General features: G+C 36.9%; 1 protein-coding gene across 1 annotated transcript in view; it reads right to left on the bottom strand.

The window, feature by feature from the left end:
- FBN2 (fibrillin 2) overlaps nucleotides 1–20,164 on the bottom strand; it is a 176,611-nt gene that overhangs the window by 2,764 nt on the left and 153,683 nt on the right. The window contains exons 48-64 of the mRNA XM_052778267.1: nucleotides 19,757–19,876; nucleotides 16,478–16,603; nucleotides 16,096–16,248; nucleotides 15,463–15,528; nucleotides 15,055–15,180; nucleotides 14,829–14,948; nucleotides 13,488–13,610; nucleotides 12,927–13,058; nucleotides 12,131–12,256; nucleotides 9,540–9,746; nucleotides 8,722–8,847; nucleotides 8,005–8,127; nucleotides 7,748–7,864; nucleotides 6,945–7,073; nucleotides 4,531–4,650; nucleotides 2,479–2,710; nucleotides 1,639–1,798 (exon numbers count right to left, since the gene is read on the bottom strand). Of these exons, the coding sequence (XP_052634227.1) occupies nucleotides 1,639–1,798; nucleotides 2,479–2,710; nucleotides 4,531–4,650; nucleotides 6,945–7,073; nucleotides 7,748–7,864; nucleotides 8,005–8,127; nucleotides 8,722–8,847; nucleotides 9,540–9,746; nucleotides 12,131–12,256; nucleotides 12,927–13,058; nucleotides 13,488–13,610; nucleotides 14,829–14,948; nucleotides 15,055–15,180; nucleotides 15,463–15,528; nucleotides 16,096–16,248; nucleotides 16,478–16,603; nucleotides 19,757–19,876 (2,306 nt within the window). The remainder of the gene's footprint in view (nucleotides 1–1,638; nucleotides 1,799–2,478; nucleotides 2,711–4,530; nucleotides 4,651–6,944; nucleotides 7,074–7,747; nucleotides 7,865–8,004; nucleotides 8,128–8,721; nucleotides 8,848–9,539; nucleotides 9,747–12,130; nucleotides 12,257–12,926; nucleotides 13,059–13,487; nucleotides 13,611–14,828; nucleotides 14,949–15,054; nucleotides 15,181–15,462; nucleotides 15,529–16,095; nucleotides 16,249–16,477; nucleotides 16,604–19,756; nucleotides 19,877–20,164) is intronic.

Genomic DNA, 20,164 nt, shown 5'->3' on the forward strand with positions numbered 1-20,164 from the left:
CAGCTTTTGAAAGTGCTTCTACAAAAATATATAGGCTGTAGCCTTCTTTAGGAAACCTGATACTAAGTGAGGTACCTAGCCTACATGTCAAGATCCTTTCATGCTTGTGAAGATAGCAAAGGATTTCTCTCTCTGAGGGAATTCCAATCATATGTGAGTACATATGTGTACTAATAAGTAATGTAATTAAAAACACATGGTGAAAACATGGAAAATTTGTGGACAGGAGCAAGTACTGTAGTGTTTTAAATATCACACTCCATAGGTGTCATTAGTGATGAGATTGTTTCTTTTTTCACATAGTTTTATGGGTATGAAACCTTTCACTTTTACTACTCAGGTAGTTCTAGTACTAGAAACTGAAAAGGTTAATGCTATTAAACGTAATAACAAGATTCAACAATTATGAACTAGATATGAAATTAACTGTGCAACAGAAAAAAAGCTTTTCAAAACATCCATGTATTTCTGTGGTAGATTGACCACAGAATTCAGACTGAAACAGGTCCAATGGGAGTGGCGGTGGGGAGGGAAAAGGGATGTTTGTGGGAAGTGTGGATGTGCGTGAGGAAATCAAACACTTAGATTTTAAGTGCCAACACTATATCCTTCGAGCAGAAATTACAGGATTACTGGCTTCTTTAGAAACTTTGCCAATACAAGAACTGGCTCTGATGGCATCATGCAAAGTACTGTGTACTAAGGCTGGAGCTTCTGGGTTGTTTTATGTTCTTACCCTTTTAGAAAGGAGACTTGTTTCCCCATTCTTTCAATGTAACTTGTGTGGCTAGCACACCTCACCATTTTAGTTGAGGGTTTGCATTTTGCCTGTTTGCATTACACAGCTCTTGTACTACTGAAGAAAAATCTGTGTGTGTTCCCACCTCTAAATTGAGTCAGTTTCCCATTACTGCAGATTTCAAGACCAGAGCTAATGCTACAAGACAAAATCCTATCATACAGATAATGCAGATAACAGATATACAGGTATACTCTTCTAACTTTTGAAAAAAAGCATCTAAAAGGTGTAAATAGTAGGGCTATCCTTTCATGAGTATCCCATAACTTATTTTTATAAGCACACAAAATGCAGCAAGAAAAAAATTAAGTCTGAAGTGTAATTCTCTAATACCCTCAGCAATTCTGCAAATACTGGACTTAAGTGTATCAGCTAGGTCATGGACTCCAGTCTCCCAGTTATGAGCAACCATGGAATAGACACTTGGACTAAAATGATCTGCGAGAAGATCTACCTAGCTGTCCCAGACCATAAAATGCTGTCCAATTGCCTCCTGACAGCAGAAGAGATTGCAGACATGATCAGTTTCCTAGCTCTCTGTAATTATAGCAAAGTTATTTCCCTGAATATATTTTCAGGAACTAGACCACATCTTGCACTACAAAGGATTCTTTACAAGCTTTAAAAACTTCAGCCATTCATAGTTGTTCATATCTTTCTGATTGTCACATCATTCCTGCCGATAGGCAGGTGTAAAAAGCACTGAGGCAAGGCAAAAAGATTTTCACCATTGAATGTGGCCTGTTAAAAAATTCCCTCCATTTACTGATACTGTTGAGTATTGTGTCTCTGAAAATACCTCGAAGTACACTATAGTGCTTATTTATCCTGGTACATACAGTGTCATTAGCGCTTCTCTTCTTCCTGTTGTCTTTTTTGGAATAGCCATTGATTTTGCACTCATAACATGCTTCAGGGGACAAAGCATTCTCTTCATCAGCATCTCCATCCAGTGGCAGGTACTGGCCTTTGTTAAATCCCATCCCTGAGACACAGTGGCTGTTGAAGAAAAACATCTGTTTTAGTTTCTTCTTGCAGTTTCATGAACTGCCCTGTTAAATGGAAAATGAGTGTATGTAAACTGTACCACAGTGTCTGTATCCCCCTCCTTTCCCTTCCCTCAGCAGGAGGTCTGTCCATTAATTTTCTTCACACTAGTGTGGCATACTGAATGAAATATAACCATTGGCTGAAGGCCTGTAGGCTTTTCTAATTTTCATTTATAAGTTTTACAAAGAAACAGAACAAAACTAGCCTGCCCCGAACTTTGGAACTAGAGAATTTAGCCATTGTCATGTACCAGAACAACTTTATTAGTGTTTAATGTTCTGGGTTAATCGGCTTAAAACCCTTAATTAACTCAGAACAGAGGATACCTATCCTTATGCAGTAACAGTCCTCATTGAGTGGGTTTGTGAAGGAGTTCTTGTGCAGATACTGGGGGAGAAAACAGAACTAATGGTTTAATGTTGCTTATATATTAGATTTAAAATGAGTATCATGCTGCATGCCTTTTTTTTTTTTTCCTAGCTTATAGACATTGTGTGCAAAGGTAGTAGAAAGGACGACTTAGTAGACTGTCCTTCATTTGCACCTCTGGTCTTCAGTCTGACTACGGTTCAGCCTTTTTATAGCCTTCTGAATGTGTCTTTGATGAATGACTGTGTGGAGATACTCACCCTTGTCCAACTCTGTAATAGCCAGGTGGACAGCCACAAAGATAACCACCTTCAGTGTTGGAACAACCATAATTGCAGGGGTTCTTGGTAGAAGAACACTCATTCACATCATGGCATGCACTGGAGAATTGGTCATAAGAAAATCCAGATGGGCAGGCACACTTGTAACTTCCAAGTGTGTTGTAGCAAGCAGCAGAGCCACATGTGTTAGGATTGGAGCATTCATTTTCATCTAGTAAGCAAACAAAAGTATATTGGTATCTTCTAATCTGAAAGACATCAGGCAAGCATGATGTAGCTAACAAATCAGAGTATCTGCAAGTCCTAGGGCTCTGCTACATCCTTGACCCATAGAGATTTGGTCTCTGAGGAAAAATCACATTGGCAAAAGTCCCAAACACATATAGCTGGGCTCTAAAGGTATTTTAGGATACTGTTACTGTTAACCTTATATTGACTCAACACTCCCCCTTCCTTCAAGGTATGTCTTCTGTTTTGCTTCATGGTCCTCTCTCCCCTGGCCAGGTACACTCCTACCATATAAGGTCCACAGAGGAGAAATGAGCTGGAACTCCAGTCATACTCCAACCATGATAGTGTTCCTGGGCACCTAGTGATGGGGCGAAGTTATCCCATACTTGGTAGTGGAAACCTGCAGGTTCTGTGAGAGGAAAGACAATCTAAATAGCCAACCAAAATTAAAGAGAAAAGGAACTATTGTCTTCATCTGTGCGTGTTGAATTAAGATACAGAGAAGATGATCCTTCCAGTCAGTGTGACTGATTTGGTTCCAAGCTATATTGTGAAAAATGAGTAAGGAAAGTAGCTTGTTGTACAGAAAATCACGCTTTTGATAGTTGGCATGTGTTGCTTTTTTTATTTATCTTACCAAGGTACTGTTTCCCTGTAGGTGTTTTCCTCTCCCATACCATTAGCACATGCTTTACCATTCTTGCCTGCAGTTATTAGAAGACACATTCTTTTGAGGACTATCTCTAATATTCAGAGATTGTAGCTGGTTTGGAGTTTTGTGAGAGTTGTTTGTTGTGTGATCCTGTCACTCCCACCCCAGTCCTTTGCCTTCTTTGCTGTAGAGCAGTACTAAGTAAGGGGTGATGATGGTGGTTGGGACTTCAGAAAAACTGCCTGGTGTATTACTTAATGTAAAATGGGTATACTAATCTAATTTATATGTCTAGGATCAGGACAGCAAGACTAGCCTATAAGAAATGTATGGCAGTGCTCACAGATGTCCTCTAATTACGACACCATTGACAGAGAACCATGAAAGCAAACCTGAAAAGGTAAATAAGTTGTTATGGTGCCTTGTGAACAGTACAGGATGGGGTTGTTCGGGTGTGTGTTGGTTCTTATTTAAAAAAAAAATTCCCACATTTCATTTGGTGTGGCAGTTAGCTTAGTTCATGAAACAGAAAAGAAAAGATGGATTGAATGAGCTAAACCTACCATAAAACTGCTGAGCTGATTAATTTGTCCCTGATCCCTGCCCAAAGAACTAATGTGCACCTTAAGACTGTATTTTGGAAGTAGGAAACCCTTAATCGTTATGTTGATATTTTTTCTCCCCATCGACTATAGATGCTATTCTGTAGTATTCTCAAATTGCTAATGATGGTGAGTGATTCTTACTGATGAAAGGTGGGATTTGTTTAGTTGTTTGTTTGTTTGTTTGTTTTTCCCCAGCAGAGGTATTTACATTGATGCTTTCAGGAATTCAATGAACATCTTCCCACCTTTCTAAGATGCGGATTTTTCTGAGGGAAGGGAGTCAGAATTTAGGCCTTACTAGGAAAACTCCTTGTCACACAGAGTTTCAACAGGATGAGTGTGTTGAGTGTGTTTTCTTGTTACCTTATATATTGACTTATGTTGGGAGTAATAAGTGTATGGAAGGAGGGGGAGAGAGGAAGAAAAGATTTGTGTCTGCATACTCTTTGTACTGCCCATTCTTGTCCTCACCTGGCAGTTGTCACTATAAACATTGTGACACCTTTGCTGTTTAAATATATCCTGTGCTGTTTGCTTCCTTACCAACACATTGATTCCACTGGTAATGCTGAATATATCCTTGTGGGCACCCACATCTGTATCCACCCAGGATGTTTTGACAGCCATGCTGGCACCTATGGTTTCCATCACATTCGTCCACATCTTTGCAACCGGTAGAGAAGTAGAACGTGAAAGAACACATGATTATACACGTTGCCAAATACATTACCCACTTTGATCATTTGAAATGATCACTGAAATTGAATGATCTTTGAACACCAGTATTTATGACAGAGGAGTACTGCTGTATGATGGAAGCACCATTCAGGTTGGTCTTTTGGAAAGTCTGAAAGTCAGTTAATGTAGTGTTCTTTCTATCTATCAATAATCCTATTGGAGCATTTGAGTCTTTGTATTACTCAGATTTGGAGAAGAAACATTATTCCTAGTAATCCCACATGATATTGCTTTGATGTAATGTTTAGAATCTGAATGTTTTTTTATTTCAGTTTTCAAACCAACTATGTAGGACTAAGCTTTCAGTTTCCTGGAACATATCAAAGTGTTTGAATATGAGGAATACACAGCAAATTTGGATGTAAGTGCTTACGTTTGCAATTAAAAAGAAAAAGCCATCTAAAGAGTCTCTGAGGTATGTGTAAATACAGAAGAAAGCCACAAAGAAAAAACAAAATGTAAAAACTCAGTCATCTCAAATAGTGCCTGCTATAAGGAGTAAGTAGATTATACGCAGCCTAATGCGTCAGGTACAGTATGCAGTTCTAGCAGAAAATAAAAAAATCATGTATGATATCACAGATTCTAAGTTACACTCTAGTTGTCCACAGTTTGAAACAAATTTAATGGAATTGTGATGTCACAAAGCCTGAGGTGCAGAAAACCATCATGCCAGGAACTGAAAGCTGTCATTTCATCAGTAATGGCTTACAGAGCAGTTCTGATGTGCTATTTATGTATGCATCTTGTGAATGCTTTGATATGTATAATTTAGTGTTTTGTTTCGTAGGTGGTGAGTGAAGTACACAACAAGATGTATCTACTTTATGAGAACAAAGTAATCTGACAGAAGATAATGCTTTCTAGAACTTCTGGCTGCATATATTCTGCACTGTTACTCTAGAAATAGGCTCTAAATGTCAATTTCTGTTTTAAATGCTGTATCAAGGTAGCTGACATTTTGAGATGTCATAAATCTATGCATATGTACCTCTGCATTTCTAATTCTCAGCAGCCAGATGGCCTAGTACTGCCTTTTATTTCTTCTTTGCTCAATATCTGAGGCTCAGTGAAGAATCTGGAGCTCTCAAATAGAGAGTTCCTGACTGGGGCTCCCTTTTGGGACAACAGAGAGAGATGAAGCTCAATGATATAATTTGTATTTTAACTGTAGTGAATTACCCTTCTGAATGTGTATCTCTGCAGTAGATGACTTAAAGTACGGAATTTAGAATCTAATCTTAGATACCCTCAGGTGGATTATTACAATTAGCTGAAATAAAAATTGTAGAGAGAATCTGTTTACGTCATATGAAAATGAAAATTAAAAAGAAGAGAAAATGTCGTGGTTTAACCCCAGCCAGCAACTAAACACCACGCAGCCGCTCACTCACTCCCCCCCCGCCCAGTGGGATGGGGGAGAAAATCGGGAAAAGAAGCAAAACCCGTGGGTTGAGATAAGAACGGTTTAATAGAACAGAAAAGAAGAAACTAATAATGATAATGATAACACTAATAAAATGACAACAGTAATAATGAAAGGATTGGAATGTACAAATGATGCGCAGTGCAATTGCTCACCACCCGCTGACCAACACCCAGCCAGTCCCCCCGAGCGGCGATTCCCCGCCCCCACTTCCCCGTTCCTATACTAGATGGGACGTCGCATGGTATGGAATACCCCGTTGGCCACTTTGGGTCAGGTGCCCTGGCTGTGTCCTGTGCCAACTTCTTGTGCCCCTCCAGCTTTCTCTCTGGCTGGGCATGAGAAGCTGAAAAATCCTTGACTTTAGACTAAACACTACTGAGCAACAACTGAAAACATCAGTGTTATCAACATTCTTTGCATACTGAACTCAAAACATAGCACTGTACCAGCTACTAGGAAGACAGTTAACTCTATCCCAGCTGAAACCAGGACAGAAAACTAGACTTTTAGATGCATAAACCTATGTGAAGTTGAAATGGCAGCCTGGAAACAGTAGTTCAAGAGTTCAGCTAAAAAGACACTTTTTATTCTAATTAGTATTAAAATTACTCAGGCAGTATGTTGTTACATACAATTATGCTTAAAATTACTCAAATACATTCCTATTTCTTTTTGGTATTTACTTTTACTATGGCTGGTGCTCTGTTTTATGTGTCTTTGACATCACAGGATTCACTAGACACAGAAGTAAGGATTTGCACCATTGAAAAAATTGACCTTCACTACTTACCTTCGCAGTTTAATCCAGTAGAATCCAGAGAAAATCCCCTTTGACATTCACAGGTAAAACTGCCAGGGGTGTTTTGGCAAATTCCTTTTGATCCACAAAGCGATGGCTGAGAACCACATTCATTGTTATCTTAAAAATGCAGAGGAGAGAGAAGAAGGTTGGTATACCTTGTGGCATGATTTTAAACATGTTCATGTAACATTTCTTAGGAGGCTGAAATCCACAGAAGGGCAACAGTTTATTTTGAAAATGTAGCTTTTCATATTTAAATGTCAGATGAACTGACAACTCATGCAGAGCTATGGGTAATTAATAAATCAGAAGTGCAAGCTGTAATTCAGTTATGAGTGCGAAACACAAAGGTATGTAATTGCTGACAGTGAAAAAATGCTGCACTTCTGTATTAGCTGAACTAAAATAGTTTCAGTTGGCAAGATTCATACATATGCTTAAGATCTAAAGACATATGTATCTATTAAAAAAGAAAATGCAACCTGTTTCTGTTTAACGACATTTTAAATAAGATTTTAATACTTTACCCCTTTGTCTCCATGTGGTTATACTTAGAATATAATAACATGTGTATTAAATATGTACAACTGTTTACTAAGCAAAAAAATACCAATGGTGGATAGACTGATTTTTCTTTAGCTATAATTGTTGCTTTTCAAAATCTGTTTTCTGGACTCCTGACATTATTGCTTTGTATTATTACTGTTTATACAGAGCAAAAGAAATGAATGAGAATTGAGAATGTTGTTCTTATAGAAAAACTGATGCAAGAAAATGAATGCTTTTCTTACCAATACAAGCTGTGTGATGTTGCGTAAAACCAGGTGGACATTTGCATGTGAAGCCTCCAAGGGTGTTGACACAGAGAAACTGACAATTGTGTTGTTTGGTTTGACATTCATCAAGATCTGAAAGTAAGAGATGTTGTTGTCTTAAGAAAAGTCACCAGAAAAAAGTCTTAACTTGATAAAAGTACCACACTTCAAAACAAGTTCCTTTTAAGTCAAGGTGCAATAAATTAAAAGTTGCTGTGTGTAACTTTCTTTACCTCTACATGTCTTTCCATCTTCTTGAAGGATGTAGCCCCGAGGACATGAGCACTGATAGCTCCCTTCTGAGTTCTTGCAGATAAAATTGCATGGTTTAGGAGACTGAGAGCACTCATCAAGATCTAAGGAGAGAAAATGTTAAGTATCTGTTGTACTGATTTCTTTATCTGTCTTTGAAGGGTGTTTTCTAAACAGCACTATATTTATGAGAAAAATGTTTGTAGAAAAAGTCCCCAATTCACTTTGGTTCAGAGTTCCTGTTTCTTTCTCTATGGATGTGTTGTGGTGGAGTTGCCACTACAGGGACAAAGTGAGTGTTTTGGAAGAGTAATATACTAGAGTGACAGTGGCATTAATATTTTCATCTAAGACTAAGTATTTATTTTTGGGCATACTATGGTATACTTATATTTGTTAACCAACAGGAAAGTGGGAAAATGTAGACCACAAAATAATGAGCTTGTTTGTCAGTCAAAATGGTTATATAGCTGAAACGTATTTCAGTGCTCATTCTACTGCAGGAATATTGCCAGTACAGCTTGTTTCTTGATTTCCCCAAATTAAATAGAAAAATAGAAGTGTGTATTAGGAAAAGAAAGAAAGAAATAAAAGAGATAAAGAGGAAAACCTGCTTTGATGCAAAGGTTTACAGAGGTTGATACATCATTATGTACCAGTTAAAAAAAATAACTGATGATTAAAATGCTGAATCTTACCAATACAAGATGTGCCACTTATGTCAGTGGTATAGCCAACTTTGCAAAAGCATCGGAAGGAGCCCATAGTGTTAATACACTGTCCATTTCTACACAGCTTTGGCATGACCTTACATTCATCAATATCTGTACAGAAAATATTAAGTATGTCATCTTTCAGTTTTAAATTTGACTTTTTTCTTTTCTTCCATTTTTCTTTCTATCATGTTTCTGATAGGAACTTTGCCCTTTCTCTCTCTTTAAAAATGGATTTGAATTCAAAGTCAAACATCCTTCAAACTTTCATTATTGTTTTTTATATCAAAACCTTCCTGCTATTTCATTGGGTACTCAGGTTCCAGTTTTGCTAACTCAAAATACAAAACCCATAGTAGTCAATTTTCTTATGACCAGTCAGATGATATAAAAAATTTTTCACCACAATTTGAAAATGTATGTTAGCTTCTGCTTCCTGTGTGGAAAGAGTAACTGCAAAGCATTCAGTGAGACTGCTGTTAGAACCACTGTTGTTGCCTTTGCCATGTATGCAACTTTTCAGGATACAAAAGCTTTGGGATAATTTCTAGCTTTTAGTTACTGGTTGGTACCTCCTGTTTTAGATCCCAACCCTGAAAATTCTGCACAGCTGTGCGTATTCTGGTTGCAGCTACTGTTTAAAGGTGTTTTTAATTTCTGGTCTTTCAGCAGCATTTGAAAAATCAAACTCTGTTGCTTTGCAGGAAATTCTTTGAAGGATCTTCAAAGAGAATTCTTCATTTTCTTAAATATGTGAGCGTATTCTTTCCCTTTTTTCTGTCTCTTTTTATCCCTGCAAATACCTCTTCCATCTGTAGTATAGCCTGGTCCGTGTGGACAGAGTTTCTTATATTGGGTGGTTCCAGGAAGTGGACAGAGCTCACACTGGTTACCCCAGCCCCGGCCTCCATCACAGCAGCACTCAGATTTAGTGACAAGATTCCGGCTGCTTGAAGCCATCTGACACATGGTCTGTAAAACTTCAGCAAAGCAAAACCCTTGGCGATTATCTGTAAGGAAGAAGTAGAGAGATCAAAAAAGAGCACGAGATAAACATCTGATCCATTAAGCATATAATCTATTATTCTGGTTCTCTGTCAACACATGCAAGCACTAATAGAAGATTATTAGCAACCACTCTGCGAAGCCTCTTTTGACTTAGCCTTTCAGCTTTGTTGTGTTTTCTGCTAATCTGCTGCCATTTCAAGTGTATTCCAGATATCCCTTAAGTTCAGTACCTGCATGAGTTGGATACAAGTTTTACTTCTAGGGAAGTTGCACCCTGGGGCATATCTGGTGAGCTTGCTTGATAGTAAAACAGGCTGCGGGCCAAACTGAGCTTCCACTTAAGCTGCCTGTGTTTGGCTTGCATTTGAATGATTTACTTGGAGTGGGGTTAGAAGTTTTTTTGTTTGTTTGTTTCACTGGCCAAAATACCATGTCTATGATTTAGAATTATCCTGATGTGGTTTAAATGACTAAGTCCTTAGCACTTAAAATAGTCTATGCAACTCTACTTTTTCAGTGGCACTCCTAATATTTGTTGGGGGTGTGGGGGGGAGATATATATGGCCATACTGTTGATTTGTCCCTTTCTATTTTCCTTAATTTTTAAACCTTTTGGTTAATACCTGTCAATCATGAAAGAGGAGCAAAACTTCAGTCATTAAGCTCCTACAAGTTTCCTTCAAACAGGCAGCTGAGGAGAGCAGAGACCCCAGCTTCCAGTGCTAATGGAAACTCTAATTTTTGCAGAGATGATATCTTCCAAATAGGCTGTCACCTGTCTTATTTGTTAATTAAAATGGAGACGTTGTCAACCATGGTCTGACAGACACTCATGTTCTTAAATGAAAGATTTTATTTTCTTTTCTTAAAGCTAAAAGTTAAAATCCTTCAGATCCCTCAGAATGTGTATATATATCAACACCCAGCTGACCTTCTCTTGTACAAGTATTAGGAGTAGAATGTATACATTTTTTACATGAATTAGGTAAAATGTGAACTTTGGCTATAGCTAAACTTAATTTGGGTGCCTGGTAACTTAACTGTTTACATCAAATAAAGCTGTCCTCCCTGAAAGTGTCAGTTGTGTGAGACAGCATGTTTGATGTAGTAATTTGCAAGACTCAGCAGATTTCTGTTCTCCTAGACAGACATATTGCACAAGTCTTTATGCACATCACGACTTGAAGAACATATAAATGCTTTATCCCCAATTTGAGATGTGGAAGAAATTTTAATGTGAACAGAATATGAAGGTTTACACAATATATTTAAAATAATGTAAACTAAGACTTAATGTTTGTGTTTTAATTCCAAAGAAATACTTTGTTTCTGCCAGACTAATTTTTCATTTTAATTTCTGAACCAGGAAACCGTAAAGGAAAAGCAGCAATGAGCAAACTAACCCAAAGCATAGCTTTCAGAAAATAATAAGAAAATCATATATTAAATATTAGAAAGCAATAATGACCTCCAAGCAGGGTACTTCCTTGGCATTAATGATTGGCTGGGTTTAACAGACTGCAGCATCCTCTCCCCATGTGGTCTTAATCCTTAGGAAATACCCTGCACTTCCAGTGCTATTGCTTTGCCATGAAGTCAGCATACTACTGGTGACAATTTATAGGGAGCTGGTTTTATAGCACTTACACAAGATAATACACAAGTATTTTTGATGTAATAATACTAATAAATATTCATACAGTTTCAGTATTGTAAAATACTTTGTAGTATCTACACTTGAACACTGATCATGAAAAAGTAAGGTTTTGCAGTTCTGTTTGATTTCTAAAAAGGGAACACTTAATTTTATAGTGCAAATGACAAATCTGAACATACTGAAAAAGAAATACAGGTTGATGAATGTAAAACCCTTCATCAGCATTTAATGTGCAGGCCTGCCTCAAAACTATTTAATATATCTTGCAAATTTTTGGTGAAATCCTAGTATTTTGTGTTCATAATCACTGTCTGAATTAAAGGTGCAGAAAATTCAGATACCTAGTTGCAATACTGTGGTGCTTAAGATGTTGTTCTGAATATGGAAACAATTTTGCTCTGCATCCCAGTTTTTGATCTATCTAAGGTAACTAATTCTGCTTCTTCTTTAAAAATACCTGTATTTTGTCCCGATAGTGTTGCTCAGCACCATATTTATGTCCTTTTGAATTTAGACACTTCTATGTGAGGCCCCTGATTGCTAGACTCAGCTGACATTCTCAAGATGCAACTCGTTCCTATCATTATTTAATATAATATTGTTTAATTAATAGGATCATTATTTAATTTTTGTAGATACGAGAGCTATTAGGTACTCAGAAGCCTAATTTACACTCTGCATCCTTTACACTTTAATGTAAGATGAAGTGTATATGAAAGAGGCATTTACCAAGACACTCAATGCGTGATGGACTTGACAGGAATCCTTCATTACATTCACATCGGTAGCTCCCAATAACGTTCACGCAACGACCATTTTCACAGATACCTGCCTTGGTGCGGCATTCATTTTCATCTTTACAAAAATATAATAAAAAACATTAAATAAAGTGTTACAAGAAAATATATTAGACTTCTAGAATGCATTAATTATGCAGAAGAAAATATCATTTGCCAAAATGTAGCTATTGTTTCCCCCTCAACTAACTGAGAAAATGATGGAGGAAAGCTGTTTGCTTACCTGCAGGATGGAGAATTAGTTTGAACTATGGAAGTTTCCACTTCTTTTGCCCTTCATGGCTTTTATATGTTGTTTCAGAATCTTACAGTTTTAATTCTTTACAGAACTGCCACATTATTCATAAACAGTATTAATGCTAAAGGAAATGTAACTTTTTATTTATGACAATTCTGCTTCCTATTCATCAAATGAGGTCTCTTGTTTGGCAACTTAATTTTCTAAAACTAACAAGTGTCTGAAAAACTTTCTGATTTTTTTATACAACAAAAGAAACAAAACCAGAGTTTTTCTTTTGAAATACTTATTCGTCATTTAGAACTACTTTCAGATAAGGCTCAAACCTTGAAACAAAAAAGAAAGTTTAAGGTGTTGGGCATCATTAGCTATGTTAAGTGTCCTTTATGAACTGCTATTTTCTAGTTTACTGTATACATATACAGAGAACTTTTCATTTGTTTGCTTGTTTGTATTTCAGTAGATGTCTTCTTCCCTTTCTAAGCTTCACCTGTGCAGCCTTCTCCATCGGGTCTCCGGGTCATTCCAGGAGGACAAATGCACATGAAAGTACCAATCAAATTTTTGCACATCATGCCTCTTGATTCGCAGTCATGGAGACCTTCTGCACACTCATCTAGATCTGGAAAAAAATAAGTATTTTGTGTTTGAACTTCCTTCCAGTAGCTTCAGTTACTGAAGACAAGTAGCACTTTCTCAAGAAAAAGATCATACAGACTTCCCTAATTAACAAGCACCGAAGAAAAATCTGAGAGCTATGCTTAATTGCAGTTGTCTTAATGTTTGTGAACCATAACAACCTGTCAAGTTAAAGATGAACTTCACCATTGTGACCTTCTTGGCTTTACAATCCCCATCAAGGGGTACACTTGATAACAAAAACACTAGATACTGGTCTTACATGAGTTCTGAAAGAGTAAATCATCATCTGCTGGGCTATTTGCTACATTCCACTGACAGGATGAATGCAAGATGCACAGAAATATTTGGATTATGCTTTGGCCAGTACAGGGTGATGGAAGTCAGTCAAAGTTTATACGTCAGTCATTACCTTTGCACATCTTTTGGTCTTCTCTTAGTTCATAGCCGACTGGACATGTGCATTCATAGAAACCGTAAGTGTTGATACAACGAAAAGCACACAGCAAGGGATTCTGAGCACACTCATTTATATCTGAACAGAAAGGAACAAAATAATCGTTCTCCACTAAGTTTTAAAACAATCACCAAGAAGGTTTTCTTATACCTGTGCTTTTTTTGTCCACTAAAAAGTATCAGAAACATAGTAATTCAAACCAGAAAGTTGTGGATGTTTGGTTTTGAGTAGCCATCGAACAAAGCTCTACTTAAAAATAATGGCACAATAAATATGGAACTACTTGAGCTTAGGACAACAAGTTGGCACAGGCCTATTTCAGTTTTTTATTATATGATCTTTTTTTAATGTATTTTTGTATGATGAGAGATGTCAGCTTTTTATCCAACTCTAAAAAAAAAAGTAATTCTTGCTTCAGAAAGCAAACTAATTGTGATTCATAAAATGCAAAACTTGTAAGAAGCATCCTGATCAGCATACAATGAGAGCAGAATGGTTGTACACAATTCCCACACTGTGAAAAATAAGAGGTACTTAATGAAACTAATAGGGGATTAGTTCAAAACAGCTGAAAGAAAATACTTCTCTAAGTAGTGACAGTAGTGACATTCTGGATCTTGCTGCCACAAGAGGCTGTGGAGGCAGATGGTATCAGCAGATTCAAGACTGTACTAGACATATTCTTGGACAACAGATCCATAAGTGGATACTAAACGCACTATGCGGGATGCATCCCCCATTTTACATCCTATTTTTCCTATATCCTCAGCTCTTGTATTAGAGGAGTGAACTGCAGAGAGCTGTCAGTCATGTTTGTATGCTGAATTAGCATTTCAACTGTGAGGGATGAAATAATGGACTAGATGGACCAGTGGTCTGGCTTCAGTTATTACGTTCAGTATAACTCACTTGTTACTGTAACTGTGATGAGTGGGTCCGTTCATAACTGCTCTGCCTCAGTTACGAAAAATGCTCTGCAAATTCAGGCATTTTTGCCATGGTTAGCTATACAGTTTATAAGGATCTTCTGGGGGCTCAACAGCCACTTCCTGCCCCCCACCCCTTTCCAACAAACAGCTGAATAATGTAACATACCACAACATGCAGTCTGGGAAATCCTGTGATAAACTAAAAATACTGCTTAGATCAATTCAAGACTTCTTTTTCAATGACATATTTCAAGCAGAGAAACTTTTTCTTCCTCCTAGTTATTATACCACCAAATGCCTGGTTAATAAAGTAATTTGAATACTGAGGACTGGACAAAAACTAAAGAAAAAAAAAGGTACAAGTTACCTTCACAATTCATCATTGGGCCTGGCTCAAATCCTTCATGACAGTTGCACTCAAAACTGCCGATCATGTTAGTGCACGTACCGTTTCCACATGGGTTGCCAATTGAACATTCATCAGTATCTGTATGTAATGAATAAATGCAAACTGAAAAGAACTGGGAGACATTTCAAATTGTGTTTTAAATTCAATTGTTACAATTCTTTTAATTTATGAAATATGGACACACCGATGCAATGTACTCCAGTGTAATCTAAGTTGTATCCCATGGGGCACTCACAGCGGAACGATCCATCAGTATTGATGCAGTGACCGTTTGAGCAAATTCCTGGGCTTTCAAGGCATTCATTGACATCTAAAAAGCAGGAAGATATTAGCAACCACTTAGCTGATGCATTTCTGTGTCAAGTCTTAAAACAGCATTTTAAAAAAACCAAGCGCCCTATTCTGTTTGTCTTTAGCCATGCAATTTCAGTGGTAATGTTTTAACTACCATTTCATAATGGTCCACATTTATTAAAGGTCAGCCTCTTGTCACCTGGGGCTGTGGGGAGTAAGCCATCACATACTACAATATCCAAGTCTAGTTTTAAGTATAAATAATTTTTTTTTAATTATCAGGAAAAAGAATACCTACCTTCACGTGTATCATCAATTCCAGGAATAGTTCCATGACCATATGGACACAGGTCCTGAAAAGCAACTGTAGAGGTATGGTTTTTAAAAAAAAAAAACGTGAGTGAGAAAAAGAACTATGACAGATAAAGCCATCCAAAAATCTTCTATATCACATTTTTCAGAACTGTCAAATGTTTAAATCATGGTCATTATGCTGTCTTGCCAGATGCAAAAGTAACACTGTCTCTAGGTTGGGGAAGCAGCACTAGGACTTGTTGAGCTTCCATGTGCATGTGCTTGGTCCCTTCCCCTTTCTGTACTTGGAGAAAACCAAGAACTGTTGATTACTTCAGGGATTCTTGGCACTGTCCCATTTTGCTCTTCTCTTTTGCCTAAAGCAGGCTAGATCTACAGATGGAGGCTACTAGTTCATTTCTCTACAGAGCAAAAACAACAACTCAGTATTTCTCCTTTTCTGTGGTTTCTTCTATTTAATTTTATTCCTTCTGTTGACCTGAAAATGGTTCTAGAAAAGGCAGTTAAGAGACAATGCCAAGAGATCTCTCCTTCTAATGATCAAAAAGGTACAACACAAGCATGATTTTCCTTTTCTCCCACCTAAAAAGGCTTTATTTTAAATCTTGATGTGTACCTTCTTCTTCCTTTGGACAGAGCTCACAAGGATCACCCCATCCTTCTCCTGGCATTTTACTGCAGCAACACTTTGCCTTTGTGGTGTTGAAAGCCTTTGGCACTGAGCATTTCCCATTCTCAAAGTTAGTGAAACAGAAGCTCTGACGAGTATCTAAAAAAGAAAACACAGTTACATTACCTGCTACCTGGTTAGATGATGACTGTCTAGCCCTGAAACGAATAATGTTAGGCCTGTATTTTTCATACTATTTTGAAAGCACTGTCCAATCCTCATAAGGGCATAGATTGGAAGGGACCTGCAGAGGTCCCTTTTTACTCATTCTACAGAATATCTGTTATCTGTTAGAATAAGTTATTACATTCCTTAATCATTAACTTACCAAAACATCTCCGTCCATTATCAGACAGCACAAAACCTGTAGGACAGATGCACTGGAAACCTCCTGCAGTGTTCGTACAAGAGCCAAAGAGACAGATGTTGGGATCCTCGTTACATTCATTAATATCTGTAAATTAAAGGAGAAAAGGTTCACCGTAACCCCATTGGCTGTGAATTCCTTGGTTAAGAAAGATTATTTATTTATTTATTTAACTTCAGCAGGAGATGCTCCTCCAGTAAAGCACCCAAGAGATAAAGCAGCCTGAAGGTTCCACTAACTTTTTCAAATTAGAGTGTTTCACCGGCATGCACTTTCCTCTCCAAATACCATTCTCTGTTCTTTGTCATATTTATAATATAAACATTAAATAAATGCTTTCAGACTGAAACAGAGAAGAAATATTTCTGATAAGAAAAATATTCTTCTGTAAATATAAAACATCCAAAGATGAATTTTTAAAAATCTGTATTTTGGGGGTTCTTTGTAATTAAAGGTGGGCTATTTTCATGCTGATTGACTGATTCTTGAACTGAAACTATAGCTAGCTATTAGCAGAGGGAAACCTATGATTATATTTATATATTCAAATATATAATAACCAGTCTTCCACAGCCACTCTTGATATGTTATTTAAATTTTTTTCCTGTTCAGTTGCCTAATTTAGAATATATTGCTCTGACAATTTAAATGTAAGATCTAGATTTTTTTTAAATAGAGATATTTTTATAATTATTAAAAACAAACCAAAATAAAAGAGCACTTAATATAAAACCCAAGTGCCTGTAAAATTGTGCAGCTCAAATGGTATCAGGCTGCATATCCTGCAGCTATATAGACAACAGGCAGAGTAAGAAAAATAATACATTAACAGACGTTTAATTTTTCATACCTATTATTTAAAACTGTATTTTAATTTATTCTGTTCTGCAAATACTGACAGAAGATATAAGCCTCCTTGCTAAAGTATATGGTAAAGGTAATTATAATTTAATAAATTCTGAAGTGTATTTTAATAATCTTCAAAGCTATACCTGCAGTTCAACCCCACCTGAATCTTTCAGTACGAGATATTAAAAGAACCATCACAGAAACCTATGGCTGTAAAAGTGTTCTACATTAATATCCATCTTGATCTTAATCACAGTGTAGCAGGAATAGGTGTTCTCCATGAAAGTAAGCTTCATGGATGTTGAGTCACGAATTTGTAGCGCTATTTTTCCTGCTATTTGTTGGACTCTCTACTATACTGAATCCTAGCATAATTTGGCATATGACCAAACTCTGCAGTAGCTTCCCATGATCTTATCATGTGAAACATTTTAAGTCAGCTTATTTCAGTGAAAAAAAAGGTAATTAATTTCCCAGTTAGTGTGGCAGTTGCTATATACAAAGCTAAGCAATTTGGCTTCATTAATGGGATGGAAAAACTGCTCTTTTGAAGTACTGATTATTACTGTAATGAATGGCTTGGGACTAGTGGAAGAAACTCTTTTTGTGGCCATGATGAATAGGTGACTAGCCAGACTGTGGCAGTAAATGAGTCCTCTCCTCTTCATTCCCACAAAATGAAAGGAAATATATTAAATGGATAGGTGAAAACTAAGAATTTTTCTGTGGCTTCCATCCGTTTTGGTTTCTCCTGCATATAATCACCCTGACCTCAAAAAGTAATCTAGCCATTGCCAACCTTCACATTACAGACAGAAAAAATGAATTCTTATAAAGCTGTCTGCATATAAGATCAATAGAAAGTAATAGGGAATGTATGTTGCAAGACCTGTCATAATATTTAGCAAAGTATTAGTACAATCACATGTGATTACCTAGGCTTTTTCTAGGAACTTTAGCTGCAAATTTTCTGGACACATGGCAGAATGAAGAAAAAGAATGCAATTAAGTCCCTTTTAGTCAGTTCAGGCAAAAATCTCTTTGGCAGTCACTGATGCTGTCGAAAACATCAAGAGATTCTGTGAGGATACTAAAGTGGCTGTAAACAGTGATATTCCCGGAAAACCAAAAGTTTTCATTTTAAATTCATGATTTTGCAGCTGTAGGTGATTTGAATTCATCTCAAACATAATTGATAATATGGAAACAGCAGCTGCCAAAAGAAGCCATGAAGTTGGCAGCAAACTGAATATGGTGCCGTGATACAAAAGGATGAGAGCGCTCTGGGGCTTAGAAAATACATGCTATTGTTCAAGACAAAAATTCAAAGAGGTTCCTGTGACCCAGTTCCTGAACCCATACAGATTAGGTGGCTATAGGCCAAATCTTTATGTCCCAGCCAGTGTTTTCTTCAGTCCATACAAGGACAAGCCGCTCATTTATTATTGGGAGTTATTTGGATGAATTTGTGTCTGGGGTGTCACACCAGCTATCTTCAGTCATTTAAGCTGAAAACCAGGTTTCTTAATATAGTCACAGTGGAGAGACACGTGCTTACTCTGTCCTCTGACCATGCAGAAACCTAAGGCTTCTAGGTTAGTTACCTCAACCTAGTTGTGTGCACCTTCCTTGCCAGGTGCCCCACATAGTTAATTTAAATGCCCAATAAATTCACAGTAGTCCTGTGCTTTGTTCTGCTGAAAAAGGGAGTTGTAACTTGGATTTATTTCTCATTCTCTCCCACACCAAATCTTAATTCATTGTGTGACATTCAGCTCCTGAATAACATTCAAGGCTTTAAATGAGACTTATATGAACAAGAACATGTAAACTGGTGAAAGGTCTGCTGTATCCTTTTCTCTTCCTGTGAATGTCAGCACTTGAGAGATATACAAAACACAAAATCAGGAAAAAGTTGTTAGAAGAAACCAATTTAACAATTGTTCCCATAAGCTCCATAATTTTCTCAAGAATTTTAAACTTCATAGCCCTCTGAAACCAGAAGCTTAGTTCATGCATTGAAATAATTAATTTTCTGTAACCATTATATAAATCTAGTACACAGGTTGGTTTGTTTTATGAATGATACTAAAAAAAAAGTGAATGAAAGATAAAATACCATTTTTTAAAAAAGTAAATATTTTTGTTTGCATTAATGAAGAAGTTAATGTACAAAATATAGTACAATACAGTACAAAATATCTTGCTTTCCATTTTTGAAACCTCTTCCTGAAGACTCCTCCTACTTACTTATTCCCTGTCACCGTGATTTTGTCAGGCAAGGCAACATTCACAAACATTAAGGTGTACAACTACTTTCCACCAAATTAGAACCAGATACTTTTTCTAATTTTTAAATTGTTCGGAAGCAACAATTAGAACTTGCCTTACCAATACAACTTTCACTTTTTACTTCATATCCTGGTGGACAGATGCATCTGAATGATCCTTCCAAATTTTGACAGGTACCAGGAGAGCATGAACCAGGTAGTGCCACACACTCATTAGTATCTTTGGAGAGTAGATGGAATTAAGAAAGGTTTAGAATCATGTAATTCTTATGGTAAAAAAACAGGCTTTTCATGAAAAAGACTGTACGATTCTTTTCTAATTTCTTTTTCTAAGGCATTTAAATGCTTGAAGATCAACAACTACTCCAAAACCCAGTTACTTCTACTGTGTTTTCACTAAAGTCACTGTCTTTTTTTTTTTATAATTAGATATTCAGACTGTGGTGCTTTCGTCTACATGGGAGCTAATAGTTTGATTATTTCAGCTCATCAGTACTTTCACATCTCC

Source organism: Harpia harpyja, chromosome Z (genome assembly GCF_026419915.1).
Source record: "Harpia harpyja isolate bHarHar1 chromosome Z, bHarHar1 primary haplotype, whole genome shotgun sequence".
In the NCBI taxonomy this organism is placed as follows: domain Eukaryota; kingdom Metazoa; phylum Chordata; class Aves; order Accipitriformes; family Accipitridae; genus Harpia; species Harpia harpyja.